The following is a 24555-nucleotide window of genomic DNA, read 5'->3' as shown; positions in this document are numbered from 1 at the left end:
GTGTGTTTGTGTAGACGATAGCACGGCCGTGTCGTGGTCAGTAGGCGAGAGTCCCCGCGTGTGCCGAGTCCGGCACCACTGCAGCACGCCGCACAAGGACTCGCCGGTCCCGCGGGACTCGCGGACCGACAGGACTCTACCCCTGCAGGTGTGTTTGTGTGTAAGTGTAGACGATAGCACGGCCGTGTCGTGGTCAGTAGGCGAGAGTCCCCGCGTGTGCCGAGTCCGGCACCGCTGCAGCACGCCGCACAAGGACTCGCCGTACCCGCGGGACTCGCGGACCGACAGGACTCTACCCCTGCAGGTGTGTTTGTGTGTAAGTGTAGACGATAGCACGGCCGTGTCGTAGTCAGTAGGCGAGAGTCCCCGCGTGTGCCGAGTCCGGCACCGCTGCAGCACGCCGCACAAGGACTCGCCGGTCCCGCGGGACTCGCGGACCGACAGGACTCTACCCCTGCAGGTGTGTTTGTGTGTAAGTGTAGACGATAGCACAGCCGTGTCGTGGTCAGTAGGCGAGAGTCCCCGCGTGTGCCGAGTCCGGCACCGCTGCAGCACGCCGCACAAGGACTCTGATTAATCTGATAATTATAATCAGAAAGAGCAGATTATGTGCATTTCTGAAATTAAAATTTCGAAAAATTAAATATAAATTAACATTTTTTTATGTTTATAAAATTAATAGCTGTTAGTAGCTGTTATACATTAAAAGAACTTCCATAAACTCCCAGCAAATAGTCGAAAACCACAATAGGTAATATTGCATGGGAATAGTCATTTCGAATTTGTTATTTGTGGTGAATCTAACATTAGATAGTTTTTTTTAATATATTGTGTGATTTATATAGTTTTAGCAGAATCAGAAGTGGTTTACAAAAAATAAGAAAACTAATGTCGAACAAAGGTTATGATTCACAACATTTGTCAGGACAACTTAATTAACAAATCAAACTGTAACCAAAATAAGATCCTAGAATGGCAGAGAATGACCTTGAGTGAAGTCACGCACTTGTGAACGTTGTTTGTAGGGTTAAAGTATCCTTTGACTGTTAAAAAACACTCCCCTTTTCCACTCAAGTCACTCCCCGCCTATCCCAAGCAACCCATAAAGAACCACACAACAAATGTGGACGGTTCGAACGCCACGAGCACATTGAAGCCGATCGTACGACGAGCGCCTTATGTAAGTCCATCCCACCAACCGATCGGTACCCCTCTCTAACGCCCCACTCTTTACAGACTACTATTTCTTACAATAGAAATTGGTCTATAACAAAACAGTCTATGGGGTCAGTTAGTACTAAAATCTACCTATTAATTTTCAGGTTTCAAATTGGCTGAGAGTGACGGGTCCAAATTCGCCGCGCTCAGCGTTGGCAGCTAAAAACGTGGGACACAACGTCAGTTTTGGTTTTTAATTCATATTATATATAGATTTTTTTATATTGTGACATTTACTAATAATTTCCAATAGTGCCACAAACTTGTCTGATCTGTGGTACTTGCGACCAGTGAAGAGAAACATAGACAATAGGAGATGGTCCATTTCAGGCCCACTCTTGTACCCTGTACCATTAAAATTTAAAAAATACGATGATTTTGTTAAAATCTAAACAAGTAAATAAATCTTAACTAAATAAAAAGAAATAAATAAAATTAAAACCCAATTTTTTTAGTTATATCAAGAATGCCCCCTTAAAGCAACTATGACATGACAACTGACAGCTAACGTCAAATCGACTACTGCGTTGAAAACGTCTACAATCCGCCATTTCTACCCATGGGAGAGAATGGATATTATTTCGAAAGAATTGAAGTAAATTCGTAGACTTGTATAATCAAAAATAGTTAAAAAAAAATATATTTTATTTGGACCATCCCCTTTTGTCTAATGGCGTCGGAGTTGTCCCAGTCACATTTTCGTATCAACGTAATGCAAGTAATAGCGGTATTTCCCGTTGTACCGCCATTGCTTGAGTTTTGCCTATTTCTCTACACCAGGATAACTCGGTGGTCGCATGTTAGCGCCACAGGTGAGGGTGCCACTGTTGTCGCGATTTTAGTATGGCGATATTTTGCAAAATGGCAATCGCCGCGACGTTTGTTCCAGTTATGGCCACTGGATCAGAAAAGTTTGTGGCACTATATATAAGTTAAATTTTACAAGTGTTTTCACTCGATCTAATGTCGATTTAATTGACGATGTTAGATGATAATTTAACTGATATTACGAAATTTAATGTTATATTAAGTACTGTAGTGCTAACACAACCGTAATAAGTCAGTATATCTAAGCTGTTTTGACATGACATTAGGCCGCCATGTTGGATTTAGAGTGACGTCACTCTAATTCCAATATGGCGGACTCAGAATTTTGGAGAACTATAGGCAAACCACAACTGCACATAATATTGAATTGCTAAATTAATTAAATATTGTTTTGCGAACACAAACGCAATAAATATTATACCAAATTTATTTTGACCTAGCACTGGCAATCAAGATATGGAATGACGTCATTCTAAATCCAATATGGTGCTATCAACACAACTTACACTAACAAACTCTGCTGCTATATAATATTAGTAAAGACTATAGATGAGTAATCAATTAAATTAATCTATGTATATGATTGTTTAAATAAGACTAAGAAATTGTCTAAAACAGCATAAGGCTGATTGTACATTAACTATATTATATAATCCGATAAATAAATTAATATAGTTACATAGTCGTATCAGATTTATCGAAAAAAAATGTGTACAAAGCCTAAAACAAAATAGGCAATATATAATATATATATCGCAAATATTAAAAAAAAATGCTCAAATATATACTAATATTATAAAACTGAAGAGTTTGATTGTATGTTTGATTAAAAGATCTAATCTCTGAAACTACCAGATGTACCAGATTGTAAAATATATTTTTTTCAATCAATCAATCAATCAATCATCGACTCCTGTGATGTTGTGGTTTGCCTGTTTGGCTTATGAAGTTCTAGGTTCAACGTTCAAAGACCCAGGTCGAAGATCTGGCATTAGAAATATATACCCTCCATATATATACCTGGTATTTATTTGGGATTAGATATAAATAATAGAATATATTGACATTGACACATTGCAAATGGGTTTCCTAGTTAAATTGCGACCAAACATATTTTTCATTCAAAAACCAAGAAATCATAAACTACATAAAGGCAACCTAATACAGCTAAATTAAGCATAAAATAAGCTTTCATTTTACATATTATAATTAACTAAACAATTATGTATGAAAGATGTGTTTGGCCGCAATTTAACTAGGCAACCTATTTGCAATGTGAATATTTTCTTTTATTTATTTCTTATCCCTAATAAATAACAGATGAGGGTTATTCCTTATGCCGGTTTTCGTACTTTAATAAAATATAATTATCCTTCTTCATTATTGAGCATTCAAAGGAAACAAGTTTGACAATGATTGATACAATCCTAAATGTTAACTCACCCACCAACCCATATCGGCAGCATGGTGGGTCTAAAGTTAACTGGACTTAAATAAAAACGATAAAATTGATTTTTTTAGTATTATTGATTTAGTTCAAAAAAATTTAATACTGTTCAATTTGGACCAACATTGGCATAATTGGCCAACATTTGGGCCAACAAGTGGTCCCACATTGTATGTAAAACTAGTATAGTGGACTAAAAACCTGCGAGATCCTGACTTAGTCCTTTTCATGAAAGAAGTCCCGCGGCTAAAACCTGAATTAAAATTGACAGCCAGACACAGATGACAATAACACCGCCATTACCAAATGACAGTGACTGTCATTGAGATGTTAGCGCCGCGTCTGGGGGACTTCTTTTATGGAAAGGACTTTAACCATCGCAGGCTGTCGTTCTGTAGATATTTGTGAAACGCAATTGCAATCAGATTGACATTTAACGATTATTATTATTATTATTATTGATATTTGAAATTCGAATTGTTTATTTTTTATTTGACTGATCGCTATACTGATTGCAATGTCGTTCCGCAATGAACCTTTTGTATTTGATAGATATAGAAAATTGTTTTGATGTATATTGACGTAATATTTTCTATGATATTGTAGTATTTTTATGTGTATCGGCGTCCTGATTTTTTATGCCATGAAAATATTGCGAATGACGTCATTTGACATGTCTTCATACGTCAAGTATAAATTATTGCTCACGATTTTGTCATAAAGAATTATGGCTCCGATTTTAAGTATGACATGATATTTTCTTAGTGTTCTATGTTATTAACGCGTGTAACGTGTTTTTTTTTTTCTTAATTTTGACATTAAGGCTCGCGCACATTAAAGCAGGTTACGTTTTATTTTGTTTTAAGCAATCTTGACATATTCTTTACGTTGGAATTATAAAAAACATAGTCTAATTTTTCTAATGAAAAAAATAACATGGAAAATAGTAATATTTAAAAATGACATTAATTTATTACTATTATTTGATCATAGAATGATAATATAAAGATTTTTTTTAAGAAAATGTCGTCGTAAAATGATCCTCCTTGAATGAAGGTCATTGCTCATTACACACACTCGCATCCGACGCGCGACCATCCAGTGACACTACCATGTGGACTTACACCATGTGCGATATAGCATGGTGCGGGTGAGTTTCAGTTACGTTTCGTTTCACTCTTGAAAGTTGCCGCGATTTACAAATTATATAATAAAATAATATTTTATTGATATAATAAAAAATAATATATTAAATCATTAATAACTGTAGTAACTTAAATTTAACTTAACAGAATGTTCTATTCTACAAATAAAATCAAATTGAAACGAAAATTAAGCAAAGTTTTATGCTTATAACGTAACGCCATAGACTATTGGTACTGTTACTGTTACTGACAGATGTCAACGTCATTCAGGCAACTGTCACCTGCACCATGCTACAGCGCACATAGTGTAGTGAGTATATGGTCATGTGAAGGTTACTAATTTCACAAAGCAAGGCGTGTGCCGAGTGGCTTTAATGAGTTATGACCCTTAATGTCCGCTAGCCTTTACAGCACTTGACTATTAGCACGCTAGATATAAGTAATTTTTTTTTGTTTCCGTTTAATTCAGTTGAAAATTAAAATGTGATAAAAATTTCTTATATTTAAAAAAAATAATAATTAAAATCATTACACACACTCGCATCCGACGCGCGACCATCCAGTGACACTACCATGTGGACTTACACCATGTGCGATATAGCATGGTGCGGGTGAGTTTCAGTTACGTTTCGTTTCACTCTTGAAAGTTGCCGCGATTTACAAATTATATAATAAAATAATATTTTATTGATATAATAAAAAATAATATATTAAATCATTAATAACTGTAGTAACTTAAATTTAACTTAACAGAATGTTCTATTCTACAAATAAAATCAAATTGAAACGAAAATTAGCAAAGTTTTATGCTTATAACGTAACGCCATAGACTATTGGTACTGTTACTGTTACTGACAGATGTCAACGTCATTCAGGCAACTGTCACCTGCACCATGCTACAGCGCACATAGTGTAGTGAGTATATGGTCATGTGAAGATTACTAATTTCACAAAGCAAGGCGTGTGCCGAGTGGCTCTAATGAGTTATGACCCTTAATGTCCGCTAGCCTTTACAGCACTTGACTATTAGCACGCTAGATATAAGTAATTTTTTTTTGTTTCCGTTTAATTCAGTTGAAAATTAAAATGTGATAAAAATTTCTTATATTTAAAAAAAATAATAATTAAAATCATTACACACACTCGCATCCGACGCGCGACCATCCAGTGACACTACCATGTGGACTTACACCATGTGCGATATAGCATGGTGCGGGTGAGTTTCAGTTACGTTTCGTTTCACTCTTGAAAGTTGCCGCGATTTACAAATTATATAATAAAATAATATTTTATTGATATAATAAAAAATAATATATTAAATCATTAATAACTGTAGTAACTTAAATTTAACTTAACAGAATGTTCTATTCTACAAATAAAATCAAATTGAAACGAAAATTAGCAAAGTTTTATGCTTATAACGTAACGCCATAGACTATTGGTACTGTTACTGTTACTGACAGATGTCAACGTCATTCAGGCAACTGTCACCTGCACCATGCTACAGCGCACATAGTGTAGTGAGTATATGGTCATGTGAAGATTACTAATTTCACAAAGCAAGGCGTGTGCCGAGTGGCTCTAATGAGTTATGACCCTTAATGTCCGCTAGCCTTTACAGCACTTGACTATTAGCACGCTAGATATAAGTTTATTTTTTTTTTGTTTCCGTTTAATTCAGTTGAAAATTAAAATGTGATAAAAATTTCTTATATTTAAAAAAAAATTAATTAAAATCTACACATAATATAGTACGTGATAATATTTGTATGTAATAATCTGAATACTGAAACGATTTTAATAATACATAATATGCTGTTGATTAAAATATACTTATAAAATAAAACTAAGTGTCGCGCAACTTTAATGTCACTAATTCATATGAATTCAAAATAGAAATAATAATAATTAATAAATACAGTTTTCACAATAAATAATATTACTTGACATCACAAGTATATTGTAGTTAGGACAACAACGAATGACGTCTATAGTTTGTGTAACAATCCCAAGACTACAGTCTCACCTGATGGTAAGTGATGATGTAAGGGTTAACTTGTAAAGAATAAAAAAAAATATCTAAGATGGAAGCGGGTTAACTTCTTAGGAGGATGAAATCCACACCGACCACAGATTGCATCATCACTTACCATCAGGAGAGATTGTAGTTAAGGGATAACTTCTAAAGAATTAAAAATTTAAAAATAACACAGCATATATACAATAGTTTTTGTCATGATTATGTGAATTATTGGATATAAAAAATGATAATCTCATATTTTGTACTATTTTGTTTGTTTTATCAATGTGGGTTTAGTTTTTTTTTTGTGATAGTTCTAGATGTGACGCCGGTATTTACTACAGAGTGTTTGTTTTTCGTTAGTATTCGCACTAAAGTCATACTTTTTTTTGTATTAGTATGTGAAACACAAAACCAACGGAATCCGGGAAGTAACGTTTTCTTTATAGTTTCTTGCATGGTTTAGTGACTAAAATATGTATTATCTTCTAAACTTAAAAGATTTTATAATAAATATATATATTTTTCATTATTATGATTACTGCCATCTAGCGAGTGTATTTTAATCTAAAACGTTTTTGTCTATGATGTGCATATTATATAAAAAGCGCATAGTCTGTGGTAAATACCGGTATACTGTTAGATGTATTTCTCGTAGTTGCATTTTTTACAAATTCCATGTAGTTACTCCGTTTTAGTGACAATAACGTCCTCGTGTTATACGCATTTAAAATATTTTGAAAATAATAATAATTTATGTAAATAACAAGGTCGTAAACTAGCGAAAAGTTGTTTCGTGGGTTTAAATCGGTACTGCGAATACTGTAATATTTCAAAAATATATAGAAAAAAAGGGTTATGACCAATGTCTTAAGTGCAGACTATATAACAAATCATGCTATATAACATATTTTATTCGTGTGGACATTTAGTGTGTACAATCTTGTTTTATGTTGCAAAGTTATATAATATGGACATGTTATATACATAATGTGTTATATTACACGATAATTAATCTGGATTACTAAGTAGTTCTAACCATACATTCGCTATAACGACCTTGTTGATATATTTAGCAAATCGCCAAACGTTATATGGAATGTTGCTCCTATATGTTAAATATGCTATATATGTTAAAAAACAAAGTTTGTACTTTTATATTTAATGTGGTAAAAATTGATGTATGTACATAACAAAATTAAAAGAAAAAATGTATGTTTTATATATTTTAATTCATTAGATAAATAAATTATGACTGGTTAAATCTTTTTTGCGTTTCATTTTACACGTAAAAATATTTTGAATAAATTAGATTTTGTATCTATAAAAAAGGGATTTTGAAAATAATTTAGTTGTCCCAAAAGTTTTCGTCTTCTGATGTTTTTGGCAATGATATTGGAGAGTTTCTTCCACCGTCTGATATACTGTTATAATTGTCTACATCTGCTGAAAAATCATCACAATATTCTTCATGTTGTAGATCTTTTTCTACTTCGGATCCATTTTGTTTTGATAAATCTAATTCCATAGATAGATCATTATTTGATTTTTCAGCATCTTTTTGTGATATATCTTTAGGGGATATGATTTTTTCATTTTTATCGGTTTTTGGACTCACTATAACAGTGATTTGTGGAGATATTTTACGTTCTTCATTTTCGTTTTCCGACAAATCCGTTTCTCCATTGTCTATGGAACTTTCTACTACAATCAAAAGGTCTTTGGACTCTGTAATACCTACATTATTTATTTCATTTACATTTTCTACTTGTAGTGTTAGTTGATTTTCTATATCTTTGTTTTCTATTTCTATGTTTTCTATTTCTATGTTTTCCATTTCTAAGTTTTCTGTTTTCGTGTTTTTTATTATAGTTTTAGATGTACTGTCTATTACAGATTCATTGGGTGTACTAGTTTTGGGTAAATCGTAAATTTTATTAATATTTTCTTGCAAAATTTCGTATTCTTGTTTATTATTTGTAATATTTAGACTTTTTTCTAAATTTTCGATTTTAGGTTCAATTTTTTTGTCGGTTTCTGATATTTCTATCGGTATAGGAATTTTTGAATGCATATCATTTCGCTTTTTCATATTTTGCGTTTGGTATAGTTTTCTGAATTCAGTTATCGGTGTTTCTAGATAATTTGTGTTTTTTGTTTTCAATTCATTTTTTTCACAACTTTTAAAAGGTATGGGTTTAGTTTTCTGGATATAAGAATTCTTGTTCTGAAAATGTGTTTGCCCAACGTCGTATTTAGTATATTCTCGAAGGTATTTGTCAAAGTCCATCTTCATCGCTTCTGACGACTTTTCGTAGTCAAGCGTCTTGTTGGTTGTTATCTTTTCTGATGTAATTAATCTTAGGTTTGATATAATTGGTTTTGATTCTGAAAACATTAAAAAAATATGTTTTTAGTATTCCTGAGACAGGTTGTAAACTTTAATTATTTTTAACCGACTTATATAAAAATATTTGGAAATTTATTTTTTGGGATAGATGGTCCTATAAAATATTTGTGCTCAATTCGAAATTTTTTAAAGATAATTGATATGAAAAGAGCTTAGTGCATAATTAGTTTTTGATAAAAAATGTAATTTGGCTATAGGATTTTGAAATTTTCATTTTGTAGCAATTAGCGGCGTCAGCTAGTAAAAAATAAAAATCTAATGGACACCACTTTTTCCAAGCCATAATAACTGAAAGTCCTTGAAGAATTGAAGTCCTACTAAAATTTAACTTACCGATTTGAGTAACACTTTCAATAATAGCACTCTCAGCTAGCACCAAGTTCTGCCGTTCCTCCCTCAGCTCGGACTGACGTTTTCGAAAGTCCAAATATGACTTTTCGACGGCCTCCGCCTCGATTTCCAACTTCCGTAACCGCATTTTGGCTTCGCGCAACACCGCGTTGGGGCTCTTGTCACGTGGAGCGGGCGGATCTTTTGCTACATTACTAAAAAAAAAAGAAAGTTAACAAACGACTGAAAGAAAACTACAAAATAAGAGATTGCTACGAATAGAATATTTTCTCCTTTATTTGAAGTCAATTAAAAATAAATTAAAAAAAAAACACAGCGCCATCTATGAGCCCCAGGCGTAACTGCATCGCAAAAGGTTCTTAAACAAAAAGGGTTCATTTCAAAGTTCTCTAAAACGCCATCTACCGGTAGTTTAAAATAACAAACACAGTTTCACTGTGCTTATAGATGGCAGCACGCATTGCTTGATAACTTTTCTCAAGTCAAGCATTCGTAAAGAAGTTTTCCTTCAAAAATTCAAAAATGACTATTTTTATGGATCTTTATACTTTTACAGAGATTATCGGCAACAACACCACAGATTTTACCTTTTTATAATAATATTTTTTTTTTTTTATTCTTTACAAGTTAGCCCTTGACTACTACAATCTCAGCTGATGGTAAGTGATGATGCAATCTAAGATGGAAGTGGGCTAACTTGTAAGGAGGAGGATGAAAATCCACACCCCTTTTCGGTTTCTACACGACATCGAACCGAAATCGCTTGGCGGTACGTCTTTGTTGGTGGGGTGGTAACTAGCCACGACCGAAGCCTCCCACCAGCCATAGATATATTATTCCTTACTTCTTTAACTTTTGCTTAGCTTCCCGTAGAACTGACTTCGGACTTTTCTCCCTCGCCTTACTGACAGTTGGCTGCATATGTTGAGATTTGTCACTTAAAAGAAATTATCATAATATTTAAGCTCACACCACAGTAAACACGTAGGATATATTCAGTGGCGTGCATAAGGTTTTTAACTAGGGTAGGCTCTATAGGATACAATTTGTACAAAATGCAATATTCCTCCTCCAATACAGGTCTGTAAAGAATTCTCAGGGTATGCATTGCGTTTATGCATCTATGGAGTGCACGCCATTGGATATATTTATCGGTGTTAAATAATTTCGATATGTGAGTTTACCTCATCCCTCTCAAAAAACGACAGACAATTTGGCGAATTTGAGTGTGATACAAGTCTCGTTGTGAGAGGAGACTCGAGCTCAGCAGTGAGCCGAATATGGGTTGATAACGACGACAACAAGTCATATACCTACAAAGATTGGAGATGGATTGGGATGTAGAGCCGCGATAGCTCAGTGGATATGACCTCTGCCTTCGATTCAGAGGTCGTAGGTTCGAATCCGGTCCGAGGCACCTTAAATTTCTCAGTTGTGTGCATTTTAAGAAATTAAATATCACGTGGTGAAAGAAAAACATCGTGAGGAAACCTGCATACCAGAGAATTTTATAATTCTCTGTGTGTGTGAAGTCTGCCAATCCGCATTGGGCCAGCTCAGAATGAATGGCCTAACCCATTCATTCTGAGAGGAGACTCGTGCTCAACAGTGAGCCGAATATGAGTAGTTGATGATTGATGATGATACAAACATTAACTGGCCCGTTACTTCAATAGTTAGTCACGAGGTCTTGGGTTCGAATCCTGGGTCGAGATATAAGATACCTGATTCTACTAAAGAGAGTGAAATAAATAGTAAAAACACTTACCTGCCACTTTCTTTAGCATTAGAAACAAAAGCCGTATCCACCATGTCTGTAATATATGAAAACATATGAATATATAATAATACAGTTATAACTATATTTTAATATAGGCTATTCCTATATGTTCTGTTCCAAGTCTGGCTGGTGGGAGGCTTCGGCCGTGGCCGACTACCCTATCGAAAAGTACCGCCAAGCGATTTAGCGTTCCGGTACGATGTCGTGTAGAAACCGAAAGGGGTGTAGATTTTCATCCTACTAACAAGTCAGCTCGCTTCCATCTTAGATTGCATCATCACTTACCATCAGGTGAGATTATAGTTAAGGGCTAACTTGTAAATAATAATAAAAAAAGTAGGAGAGCCAGAGAGAATTTTTAGATTTATTTTTGACTAGAAATTAACTTAGTTTTTTAAGGGAACCATGGATTTTCCGAGATAAAAAGTTATCTATAATGATGCTCATTAACCTACTCCATGTTCCAGTAAAAGTTTTATTAAAATCGGTTAATTTTTTTTTATTCTTTACAAGTTAGCCCTTGACTACAATCTCACCTGATGGCAAGTGATGATGCAATCTAAGATGGAACTTGTTAGGAGGATGAAAATCCACACCCTTTCAGTTTCTACACGACATCGTACCAGAACGCTAAATCGCTAGGTGATACATCTTACCTGGTAGGGTGTTAACAAGCCTCAACTGAAGCCTCCCACCAGCCAAAAAAGATGTGTTTGAATGTTACGTACCGGTACGTTGCAGCGACGCGGCGGGGTCTCTAGTCATGGGGTGCGGCTGGGTCTGCGGAGACAGACGACGCCGCAGGGTGCGCCACTGGTTTATCAGTTGTCTGATGATGAAATTTTTTTTTAATTTTTTGACAAGCTAACTCTTAACCGAGAGCTTGGTTGAGAGCCGTGATAGCCCAGCGGATATGACCTTTGCCTCCGATTCCGGAGGGTGTGGGTTCGAATCCGGTCCGGGGCATGCACCTCCAACTTTTCAGCAGTGAGTTGAATATGGGTTGATAATGATGAATAATGATGATGTGCACTTCAGACATGCATTAAAGTACTGCATACCCTAAGAGTTGTCTTTTTAGTGCATTTTATTACTAGTGCATACCCTGATCGACAACCTGTTACACGCCACTGACCATAAGAATTGTTTCCTTAATGCTTATTAAATGAAGATGTTCCCAGTTTGGTTAATTTTTCTTACCAGTGCATACTTGATCGACAAACTTATGCACGCCACAGCAAATAATGGCTAATTTTCGAAGCATTTTAGTAAATAATAAAATATAATCTGGACATTGACTTGGACTCACCGTCTGCTGTCATGTCGACCTCTGAGCACCCCAATGAAGGGCACCGCATCCCCCGGGAGCAGAACCCGGGACTCTCCGCTGAAGATGCTCAACTCTTCTCCCGCGCCCTTGCGCCACCCAAACGTGTTGGTGCTGCTCGTTGGGTTTAATCTAACAAAATATAAAAAAAAAACAACTTTTAATTAAATTCATCTTTAAATAACGTATTACATATTCTTTCTATTGGTAAAAGAATTTTCAAAATCGGATCTACTTGAACTGATTTTCAAAGATGTCCCACTCTACATACATTGTTTGCCCCAGACAAAAAAGTTAATGCGTCACAATGAAGCTCTTACCTTTGGGTTGATTGTATTGTCTTGATTAATTATATTTTTTTTGAACCTAGATAGCGACATTATTGCGTATTGAGCATCATGGCGTATTAAGTATCATTGCGTATTGAGTATTATTACATTTTACATAATACTTATCTAGAAGATAAAAATTAAAATGTTTTTAAAACCCCGCTATTTCCGAGGTATCTGTTTATATCTTTCAATATAAAATTTGTAATTTGCTAAAATTATTGTGTCTCTTGGTATTTTTCATTTTACTGGGGCAATTTTGGGACATCTCTGCAATAAAAAGCCACGATATATGTGATTGTCATTGGCTATACAACATCACGCTATGGCCAATAGGATGATCAGAGCAACAAGGCAAAAAAGGGAAAATAAATTTCTCCGTGAGAATTTCTGTAGCGTGCATTTCATAACCGGTTAAAGTTACGCAAAAAATATATGTGACGGAATTGTTACCATTTAAAAGTTGTAAATAAATTAATTAATTAAACAAATAAAAAAACCCGACTGCATAAAGTATAAAAAAACTGAAAAGAAAAAAAACAAGCTCAGTCCAGAAGTGTAGAAAGCAATTAGAAAACAGTCGGGACCTTAGATATTGGATAGAATGATTTTCTTCTACATTATTTAATAGGTCCGACTCGCACTTAGCCGATTTTTATAATCAATAAATTTATCAATATAAAATCAATATAATTTTAGTCTATTTTTCACTTCACAAACCTGCTCGCACCTATCCGCCTCGCGTATTTTGTATAGACAACTAATAAATAACGTTTTTCTAATTGTAGTTTTTTTTTAAACATGGCCATGATATACCATTTTAGAATCCTCACAAAAAGCTCTTGAATATTTGATACCCATATTGCAATATTAGAAAAAAAAATATTTTTTCACCTATAGAGTCACAGTCTATAGAGTCACAGTCGTCTTGTTATTTTTTTTTAGTTTCACCTATCTAAGAACACTTGGGTTATTGAGACAAATCTAACGATATCCTAATTACGTAAATCCGTTCAGTGGTTTGGAAGATATGATATGATTCTACAACCACTCTGAGGCAACTGGCGGCAATTTTCATCGAATAAAAAGAAATGGTAAATTTATTCATTGTCAACATGTATGATTTCAAAAAATCTGAATCTTCAGATAAAGACGTAGTATTTTGTCTGTATTAAATATAGACTTTCGAAACATATGACAGCATATTATTTCTAAATTATTATGAATTTATATTTTTTAGAGGGACAACTCAATAATTAAGGCGATTTTCGGGGTTTTTGACCCCTTTTTGACAGTTGGTAACACTGGCTCGCGCTCGCTCGACAGCGCGTCTGTGTGCTCGCGTCGCTTCACAGAACGAAATACAACACTCACCTACTGCGCGAGATGAAACTGTTCTCCACAACAGATGGCGCTGTCCGCGGCCTGCAGTCGCTCACGAAGCGCGTCTGCAAGCGCTCGCGCTCGCTCGACAGCGCGTCTATGTGCTCGCGTTGCTTATGAAACGAATTAAAAAATAAAAACTATTAAAAAAAAAAACTTCCGTCTTTAGGGGTTTTCCTTAAAATTGTCATTGCTTTATACATATATAGATTTATGTATCTATCTATCTATCTACAGTCCACTAGAAGCCATTTCTCACTCCTTGTAGGAGAGACGATATACTATAATATATATATTTTAGAGTCAGATCACTCTTTTCTTTTGTTTTCATACTAGTATTTAAAAAATATTGCGAATATTTTTTAAAATGATGACCGGGACTGATAGCTTAACTTGCTCTCCGAGGCGGAGATGTGACACTGCAAACTATCGACCGTGGGTTAAGAATTTTTTTTACTTAAAATTTCTTAAAAAAAAAAAACTCAGTATTTCTGTAAAAGCAAAAAGAACTAAAATGAAACATTTACCTGTCTAGCAAAAGTCTTCAACCTGTCATTCTCTTCGCGCAACTGTACCATCGCATCGCAACCGTCGCAACCGTCGCAGCCGTCGCAACCATGGTGACTGGAGACGGCAATGTCACAAACGTGCTGGTTGCAGCCACAGTCGGGAGTCGAACCCCGTACATTACTTTCCTCTCGACCACTGATCGATCTGCTTGGAGAACCACTCAACTGGCGGTAGATTTCGTCTAAGTTTGACTGAAACCGATTTTTTTTAAATTTGAATTTGGCTCAAACTCAAATCCAAAATTTATTAATTTTATTACAATTAGGCTTAGTTTAAAAGCACTTTAGAAAGTACATCGTCTTTCAATATATTTTCGTTTATGTAATTATCTAACACCGTATTTTCAACGAAATGATAGTAATAAAGAAGTTGTACTAACAAGTAGTAAGATTATTTCAACGAAAACCCGTTATTCACGTAATTTCGTTAAAAATAATCATGTTAGATGTACGTAAAACAAAAAAAACACTGCCATTTGATGTAAAATGAAAATGATATTTCGTTGAAATAAGTATGTTAAATATACCCTATTCAATCCTAGGTTCTGCACCTGATTGGACTTTGTTAATGGTAAATGTTAACTTATGAAAAACATAATAAAATCCCAGAGGATGTCGCTATTTCAAGATCTAGACCAGACATTTTCCTTTTTTCCAAACAAACTAAGCGTATGGCGTGGGAGACTAACATTCCAAAGAACCCCAGTATAAAAGTGAATAAATATTATGACCTAACAAATGAACTAACTAAAAATGGCTATGCAGTTAGTCTGTACGCTGTAGAAGTAGGTGCGAGAGGATTACCAGCAAAACATCTCTTTAACTTACCTGACTGAAATTCACGTTTTTCGCTTTCTTCAAATCGTTGATCACTTGACTGCCCTTCAATTTATCATCATCACCCTTAACCCCGACATTGTTATTCATCAACCCATCACCCAAATCCATAACCGTGCCTTTTTCCATAAAACACTTGGACACTTTCGATTCTATATATGACCTTAGAACAACAATTTCATCTTTCAACGCTTGGTAATGCAATTTAAAATCTTGCTTCTCTTCAAATTCTTGTTGTTTCAAAATTTTGCTGTTATTTTCGTATATGTTTTTGAGATTTTCCAATTCGTCTCTTTCTTTGTTGATGTTTTTTTGCTCTATCTTCATGGTCTCTAAATGACTTTCGAGTAGAATGAGCTCTTGTGATATTTGGTTTCGCATTTCTTCGCCTCGATTTTTGAGTGCTTGTTCTGCTTCCCCTAATTGGACTTTTATTGTGGATTCCTGGAAGTAAAGATTATTTTTTTAAGAAATTAGTATTATTAGATTTCTAAGAATTACATATGCTTAAATCTGCTAAGCAGCATTGCTGTCTGACGGTATAAAGGGTAAAGTTACCTCTGAAATTATGGCCCTTATTATGGAATTCTCAGTATTATCATCATTACCTTCTCCGCTAGTCTCTCCGTCTCGTAAAGTGTTATCATCATTACCTTCTCCGCTAATCTCTGACTCGTAAAGTATTATCATCATTACCTTCTCCGCTAGTCTCTCCGTCTTGTAAAGTATTATCATCATTACCTTCTCCGCTAGTCTCTCCGTCTCGTAAAGTGTTATCATCATTACCTTCTCCGCTAATCTCTGACTCGTAAAGTATTATCATCATTACCTTCTCCGCTAGTCTCTCCGTCTTGTAAAGTATTATCATCATTACCTTCTCCGCTAGTCTCTCCGTCTCGTAAAGTGTTATCATCATTACCTTCTCCGCTAGTCTCTCCGTCTCGTAAAGTGTTATCATCATTACCTTCTCCGCTAGTCTCTCCGTCTCGTAAAGTATTATCATCATTATCTTCTCCGCTAGTCTCTCCGTCTCGTAAAGTATTATCATCATTATCTTCTCCGCTAGTCTCTCCGTCTCGTAAAGTATTATCATCATTATCTTCTCCGCTAGTCTCTCCGTCTCGTATAGTGTTATCATCATTACCTTCTCCGCTAGTCTCTCCGTCTCGTAAAGTGTTATCATCATTACCTTCTCCGCTAGTCTTTCCGTCTCGTAAAGTGTTATCATCATTACCTTCTCCGCTAGTCTTTCCGTCTCGTAAAGTGTTATCATCATTACCTTCTCCGCTAGTCTTTCCGTCTCGTAAAGTGTTATCATCATTACCTTCTTCGCTAGTCTCTCCGTCTCGTATAGTGTTATCATCATTACCTTCTCCGCTAGTCTCTCTGTCTCGTACTGCACGCTCCTCATCGCCGATGTCATGTGCTCGTGCTGACTCCTCAGCGCACGCGCCAAGCCCCACAGGAACTTCTTCTTCTGATTCACGTTCTTTTCCAGCTCGGCCTTACGAGCTTTGAATGATTCCTCCAGCTTTGAATAAAAAACCTTTTTTAAATGACTTTTTAGTTATGAGACACTATTCAAAGCTTAAAACTATAATTTTCTCTCATCTAGGGACTGGACGGTTTTTCAAAAGATAGCATTAATGAAGTCTGGATCAACTTTGTTGATTTGTTATTTAAGATCAGATTTAATTTCACTTTTGTTTTCTGTTTTTTTTTTGAGACTATCTATGTCTATTTTATCTTGTGTGCAATAAAGATTCTATCTAGGCAACTAGATATATTAGATGTATATCTGTTATAAAACTCACTTCATCTCGATGTCTTTGTAGCAATAGTGCGTGATTGGCGATAGATCTCTTAATCTTCCTCTTCTCTTCTTCCTTTATCATCTCTACTTCTGCTTCGTACACTGTCTTCAACTGATGAAACATCTGTGAACGTTATAATTAAACTTTAAATGGCTTCTTTATTCCATAACATCTTTCAGATTTCTTTTAATATATCTAAGTGATAACTTTAAGCCTAAAATAAATAATTGATAAACATTCCGCATCAAATTTGGCTTTACTATAATTGTGATGTAGCCTAAGCTGGAACGCGCTTGCCTTTCTTCCTTTAATAAAAAACGTAAATAAAAATAGCTTGCTCTTCATAAAATAAACTGCTGGTACTGCCTACCCTTCCCTAGGTCACCCTACCCTAGGTCTACCGGACCTGCATTTTCAGAGAAGGAATTTTCCTTAGTTAATTATCTCGTAGACACCACGGCCTCATTGCCCGGTATTGGCTTTGACTTTAATTATTTTTAAATGTGACTTTTACAAAAATCCGACTCGCACTTGGCCAGTTTTATAGTAATATATCAAAAAGCAAGCACCTCATTAACGAGACCTTTCTCCATTACACCGACACTGTTCATAAACGATTGTAAGGTAAACGAATTCACACTCGAATGTTTTGGACTCTGCAAGTATTTTGAAAATCATTAATAACTTAATTATCCAAGTATACAAAGTATTTTTTTTTAATTGTCTACAGGCTGAGGAATAGGCCAGACTCCGTGGAGTATTTTTACAATTGATTACTATCCAGTTCATTTTCCGTGAGTAGCTTTATGTTGATGAGATGCTCAACTTTTATATAATTCTTGATTCTGACAGCTAACTGTTATGTAGTGTGTTGTAACTATTGTAGATCTCTTATTTATTTATTAGTCCTTTTGTTTTAATTTTATTAAATAACAGTTATTATTGTTAATTAGTATATTTAAATAAGTAATATAAATTCTTTGTTTTCATTTATATTATTTTAATTAATTATTTTTATTGTCTTTTGTGTACTTCTTCCTTCTGATTCCCCTGTTTTATGTTAACCACTTTCCTAGTTTGTCTTTTCCATGTTTTGTGACGCCCTAATTCTTAATTCTTAATTTGTGTAACTCGTGGATAGTGTTGTTGTTTACATATTTATTAACCCCTTTGCATGGTAGTTTACTCCTTTACTAACCTCCAATATGTAAATGTTTTCTATCTCAAATAAATAAAAATAAAAAATGAAAATAACCGGGTAAATGTACCACATATAACTATTAATAATAAGCAACAGTAAAACAGCTGGTTAGTAACAACTTTTAATAACCTTGTTATTGATAAAAGTTGACGGGATGGGAGTTTACCAAAAGTTGTTACTAACCAGATGTTTTTTTTTTCACTTTTGCTTAATTAATACAACTTAACAGCCACAATGCTCTACAAATTGCGTGGTACATTATCTCCTTCCGACGCTCAGAATTTTTAACCCAGTTAGCTACCAGATAATCAAGAATTTTCGTATGTTGATCGTCTCATCAAGGTGAAGCTACTCAGGGAAAACTTGCTACCAATCGCCAGACCATTTGCTTTGTGACAACCAGTGGCATGTAACGCGATGCATACCCTGCGAAAAAAAAAAAAAATCTAGTAACATTCACCTTTTCCATTTTAGTTTTCTTGTTGGAATATTTCTCCTTGAGGCGCATGAATCTGCTCTGGCAACTCTTGCAGCAGGAAAAGTGCTTGCAGCCGCGCTGGTCTCTGGGCTTGGATGGATTGTCGTCTTGTGAGTCAGCGCTGTTTGCGCTTCGACATGACAGACATTCTTCTGATGTGAACGCTGGAAGATATAACAAATTTCGTAAATACATTTTCACAGATTCCACAGTAACAACTAGCACTGATCTAGTTTTAAATAAATAAATTAAATTAAATAGTTAAGTTACGAGGCAGATAGTTTCTTGATATAAGCAAGTAGCCAATCTGGTAATTCTGAAAGTCAAATAAGTCTGGTGTTTGAAACATTTTTTTTTCACGCTTTACTTTGTCTATTGAAGATCAGTCTCTGGACTATAATCTGATCAAATGACTTCTTAGAATGTTGTTTCATAATGTGTGTGTTTCTGTGTGTAACACAGTCTAGAAAAAGTTTGAAAGAAATACCTAAATAATGTAGAACAGACCATATGTCATTTTCTTGAAATCTCAGTCCAGGCATGTTTGTGTCAGTTGTCTGCAACAGTTGCTTCGCAAAATCAAACATGAAATTTTATTACAAACACATATGTTTGCCTGTGAAAAATCAGTAAGTACTGCATTCTGGACCTGGACTAAAATTTTTGGACAATGCATTGGCAATTTGGCATTGGCAATATTGTATTTATTATTTACTAGCGGACGCCCGCGACTTCGTCCGCGTGAAACTCTATGTTAAATTTCAGCTAACCCTACCCTTTTTCTAATTTTCCGCGCAATTTTTTAATTTTTTTCTGTACGAACCTTCTCCTGTCAATAACAAACACTCAAAAAAAAATAGTGAAATCGGTCCAGCTGTTCATGAGTGATGGCGTGACCAAGGAATATATGATTTTATTGTTATATTTATAGATTATTTACTGATAAATTTGATATAAAAAATCTTTTCATCCAGTAGACAGATCGGTGATACTTACAATGTGAGTATCACGTTCACCGACCGATATGAGTCTCATATCCTATCCTGGCTATCCTCATATCCTGCAGGATAGGATACAGATTACAGAATACATCATTACAGATAATCAAAAACATGTTCTTCTGTTCATCACTTCATCTTCATGTTGAAGTGTCTGTGGTCTGAGCAAACACTTACTTCTAGCGTTGAGTAGGACATACAAGAGGCAGGACATTTGTCCCGTACATGACGTCACAATGTAAGAGCGGCTCAACATTTAAAAATGTACTACTTCACATTTTCTGTCGCGGTAGTTGCTTTACTCGTACGCGAGAGGAAGCGAGACACTAGTACAAAAGTCGAATGGGACGTCATTCTGTGGTCCTGTCATATAATTTTGTACTATATCCCTTAACGCGACGGAAATAGTATACGATGCGTTTAGAAATATTATTTTTTGAATTTGGATTTATTCAATTGACATTTTATAAAAATAAAAATTACTTAATAATTTAAAAACTGAAATATAATAACCAAGGTGAATCGATCTATTTTATATAGGTTAAAAATAAGTTTGGCATTTAATATCAGTATGTAAGACAAACTATTACTAACATAGAATACTTGTACCGAATCGTAAATCTATGATTACTAAGCTATATTATTGTACTAGTACAAACATGACATTTGTACACGTTGCTTCAAACAAAGTTCAAATATGACATTTGTATTCGTTACTTCAAAATTCAAATGTAGTGCCAAGCTTCAGTACGCCTCGCCTCATTTGAAGTGGGACATTGTACTGCCTCGGTACAAAAAAGAGGCAACACTTACAAACTCTTTTTCAAGTCATGTCCTACCCAACACTACTTACTTCCTCATGAGGATTGAGGAGGTATTGTCAATAATTTCTGTGGGCCGATCCCGGCGGCACTGCAATGCCGGGCCGACCCGTGACGGGACTGGAGCGAGCCCCGAACATCCCGTCAGTTTACAAAAATCAGTTTAATATACTGGTCCCGCATTGCGGGAACTTTCAGATATTAAGCTGAAAAGAACAGATACTACACTTTGATCTTAGCCAAAAGGCCGAGAAGCGATAACGTTAAACTTTTACACGGCGGACGTCATTGATCTAGAAAAAATCTTCATAGCGCAATGTCGTTTCAGACGCAAACAGTGCAGCGCTATCTGTTAGCATTTGTGGGTACTTTTAGCGCGTTGTCTACCAGCGACATCTTTCTGAAGTACAGGAAAACTTTTCATAAAATAATCAGTTGAAAATTTTCGAGTAATCTCAAATCTGACTAAACTTTATATTGAAATGATCCCTATTGCTATAGTTAGCACTGAAGATTGAAAAATCCTTAATGGTGACTACTTCATTACCATTTGAAAGTAAAAAAAACATATACCTTTAAAATTAAAATGAACACTTTTTAAATTTTGACAGCTACCTAGATCTCTGACTGAAAATCATAATTCTTAATCATATATTTCATTTTGTAGATATTATTTAAGACCCTTCAACATAGACAAGTTTATACCAGAATTTTGTAGAAAATGTCAGTAATATTGTTATTAAAATAAAAACCTACTGTACTTACCCTTTCCTAGACAGCTTGTATCCGTATGATACATTGGAATACATTTGAGTATGCAGTGCAACAGTGGTGTATCTCCATTTCTATATGTGTCTACAATTTTAGACACATGCACTGAGTCACATTTTATTCCTGAAACATAGTTAAATTTTTTTCTTATTCTAATAGTTAGACCTTGAATACAATCTCATCAAAATTGAATTATGTAGAAATCTGTTAGTTATCTAGTCTAAGGCTAACTTAGGCATAGTAGGATAATGAGGAATTTACTTATGAAGAAACCGAAAAATTAAATACAAAATTTTGCGCATTAATTTATTAACATACACACACCCACACACACCACAAACACACACACATACAAACCCACCACCACACACGCATGTTCACTTTAATATATGTAATTACTTTGAATTATATAAACTTAGCATTAAGAATTTACCACCTAATTTTATTACCTAATTTAACTTGTTTGTAACACACTTTATAAACTGTCTTACTCTTGTTTCACTACTGCGAAAAAAAATTATTACCACAATACAGGGAATCCTAGTGTGGAGGTCACAGACCTTGTAAAATAATTTTATGTATTTACTTGTAAATCAATAATTATCATATCATATCAATGGGCTCCTATGAATTGACGAAACACATATTTGTAGACTACTTTGGTACTTATCAGTTAATTTTTCAACATATAGATGTACCAACACCACCGACTTTCTAACTCCAAGCTGCTATTATTTTTCTTGTAAGAAAGTCCTAATAACATATTTTTTTTCATTGGTCTGACCCAGGATACGAACCTTGGACTTTAATGTCTGTAGCTGAACCAGCTAACCACAGGACAAATGAGGCAGATAGTTTCTGGATATAAGCTTCTGTCAGTCAACTGTGTTAATATTTTATAGTAAAATAATAAAACAAAAAGGTAAAAATAAATGATTACCTAAATAATGTAGAACAGACCATATGTCATTCTCTTGAAATCTCAGTCCAGGCATGTTTGTGTCAGTTCTCTGCAACAGTTTCCTCGCATAATCAAACACCATGTTGGCTAATGGAATCTCTGATACAAACACTGACATACTGTAACTAAAATCCTGAAAGTTAATAATGAATATGTTTAAATTAAAACAAAAACTGGCGGACGCCCGCGACTTCGTCCGCTTGAAATTTAGTTTTTCACAATTTCCTCGGGTATCCAGAGTAAAATCTATTTCCATACCAAAATTCAGCTAAATTGGTTCAGTAGTTGCGGCATTAAAGATTAACAAACATCCATACAAACTTTTATGTTTATAATATTAGTAGGATTACTTAAAAAAAAGGACAAATGAATAAATGAGAGCGAAAAAAAGATATTCTTCTAGGTTACTATCAGGCGTAATTGCAGACAAGTGTAGTGCTGCCCTTTTGGTAGTTAGGGTCTACTATCACATGACTCTTACTGTATAAATTTTATGATCCTTTTATGCTTTGCTGGTGTTTTATTAATTTGCATACACAAACATATTTGAACTGTCACCTTACTAAGAGTATGTCTAAAGGTTCTAAGTGAAGATGAACTTGAAATTGGTGTTTATTTAGAGTTTATTGTATTTTAAAATATTTTAAATTAATATATAAATCCACAAGCACATTATAATTTCAGATACTCTGGGTTTGGCCTAGTTAGATCAGAGCTAGGAAGTTAAATAAATAAATAAATGAAAATAAATAAATAATTAAAGCAGGTAGTGTCACACCTTCATGCTTCAGAAAGCGCATAAAGATTGGTCCTAGTCATTTTTACTAATATCTGATAGTCTGATATTACCATAAGTCTGCCAGTCTGCTTTTAAGCAGTACTTTGGATATCAGGTTTAAATTCCCTACCTTCGTCTAGGTATTTAGGTAAAAAAGCTCACCAGCCGAATTAAATATTCTGCAATCAAAATATTCAATGCTTGATACACAAGTTCCAATCGCTGGGTGAAATGTTTTTGGCAAGCTGATGGCACACCTGGTAAAATGAAAAAAAAAAACATTGTGCTTTTTAATAAATACCAACCCAAACCAAAGGTTGAGCATTCCTGACTTTAATCTATACTTCTAATCTATGAAAATTGGATATTGACATTTGACTTATTGTTCAAAAAGTACAAGAGTAGGTAATTAACGGCTTAGTTTTATTTACTTTGTCTACTATTTCTGTAAAGCACTACCGATATATAAGTTTACTGACAAGAAGTTTGAAAATTAAAAAGTTGCGACTGTTAGTTTCTTGTAATTTACAAATTGTTTAAATTGTTGTTACTTTATTATATTGAAGGCATTATCATACCTGTTTCAGCGCTTTTCAGCACATCAACGATGTGTCCGCGTAAATAAGCTCGCAAATCGTTCAATATACCATTTTTTTCGAAAAGCTCAGTGATGTACTTTTGAAAGTTCTCAGAAGATTCAGAATCGTTGTTATCCGTGTTTTTACAAAAGCTTGTCGCTTCTTCATCTGCAGTGCAGTTCATATTTTCCTTTGGTTTAAAGTTTAGCTTAGTAATATGTAGATTTTTTTACCAGTTTACTTCTGCAGTACACTTGAAATTTTAAAATTCCCAAACATCTTGTTTGACATTTTTCTTTTGTTGACATATCCGGTTGCTTGGTGTTGGTTCGCCAATCGGCCAAGTTGCCACAACTACGATGAATTTAAATAGATAATTAATTTCTGTTAATCTTATTAATAAACTTCTATCCAACTGCGATTAATTTTAATTGAACTATATAATAATTATTTATTTCATTAGATACTTAGTAAAATTATTTTATATAGAATTATAATTTGGGGCAAGATA

At 34.6% G+C, this 24555-nt stretch overlaps 1 protein-coding gene, 1 long non-coding RNA gene and 1 other non-coding gene across 3 annotated transcripts; 1 reads left to right on the top strand and 2 right to left on the bottom strand.

Annotated features, from left to right (window-relative positions):
* The first annotated feature begins 16 nt into the window (after positions 1 to 16).
* LOC128199394 (uncharacterized) lies at positions 17 to 7926 on the top strand. The gene is made up of 2 exons (XR_008252045.1): positions 17 to 460; positions 1323 to 7926. It is a non-coding gene; the product is annotated as an uncharacterized LOC128199394 (long non-coding RNA).
* On the bottom strand, positions 7857 to 24370 carry LOC112050777 (uncharacterized). The gene is made up of 16 exons (XM_024089124.2): positions 24045 to 24370; positions 23629 to 23723; positions 22668 to 22821; positions 21722 to 21850; positions 19120 to 19301; positions 17459 to 17581; positions 17014 to 17175; positions 15636 to 16088; positions 14766 to 14999; positions 14230 to 14351; positions 12509 to 12658; positions 11928 to 12028; positions 11188 to 11233; positions 10264 to 10356; positions 9402 to 9613; positions 7857 to 9046 (listed from the first exon to the last, which is right to left on the bottom strand). Exons 1-16 carry the CDS (start codon positions 24226 to 24228, stop codon positions 8007 to 8009), a joined length of 3480 nt encoding a protein of 1159 aa, XP_023944892.2. The 5' UTR covers positions 24229 to 24370; the 3' UTR covers positions 7857 to 8006.
* Positions 21023 to 21215, bottom strand: LOC112050780 (U2 spliceosomal RNA). The gene has a single exon (XR_002887182.1). It is a non-coding gene; the product is annotated as a U2 spliceosomal RNA (small nuclear RNA).
* Positions 24371 to 24555: the final 185 nt, after the last annotated feature.

Source organism: Bicyclus anynana, chromosome 23 (assembly GCF_947172395.1).
Source record: "Bicyclus anynana chromosome 23, ilBicAnyn1.1, whole genome shotgun sequence".
NCBI lineage: Eukaryota > Metazoa > Arthropoda > Insecta > Lepidoptera > Nymphalidae > Bicyclus > Bicyclus anynana.
Note: the sequence above shows the minus strand (reverse complement) of the source record. Positions and strands in the feature narration are given on the sequence as shown.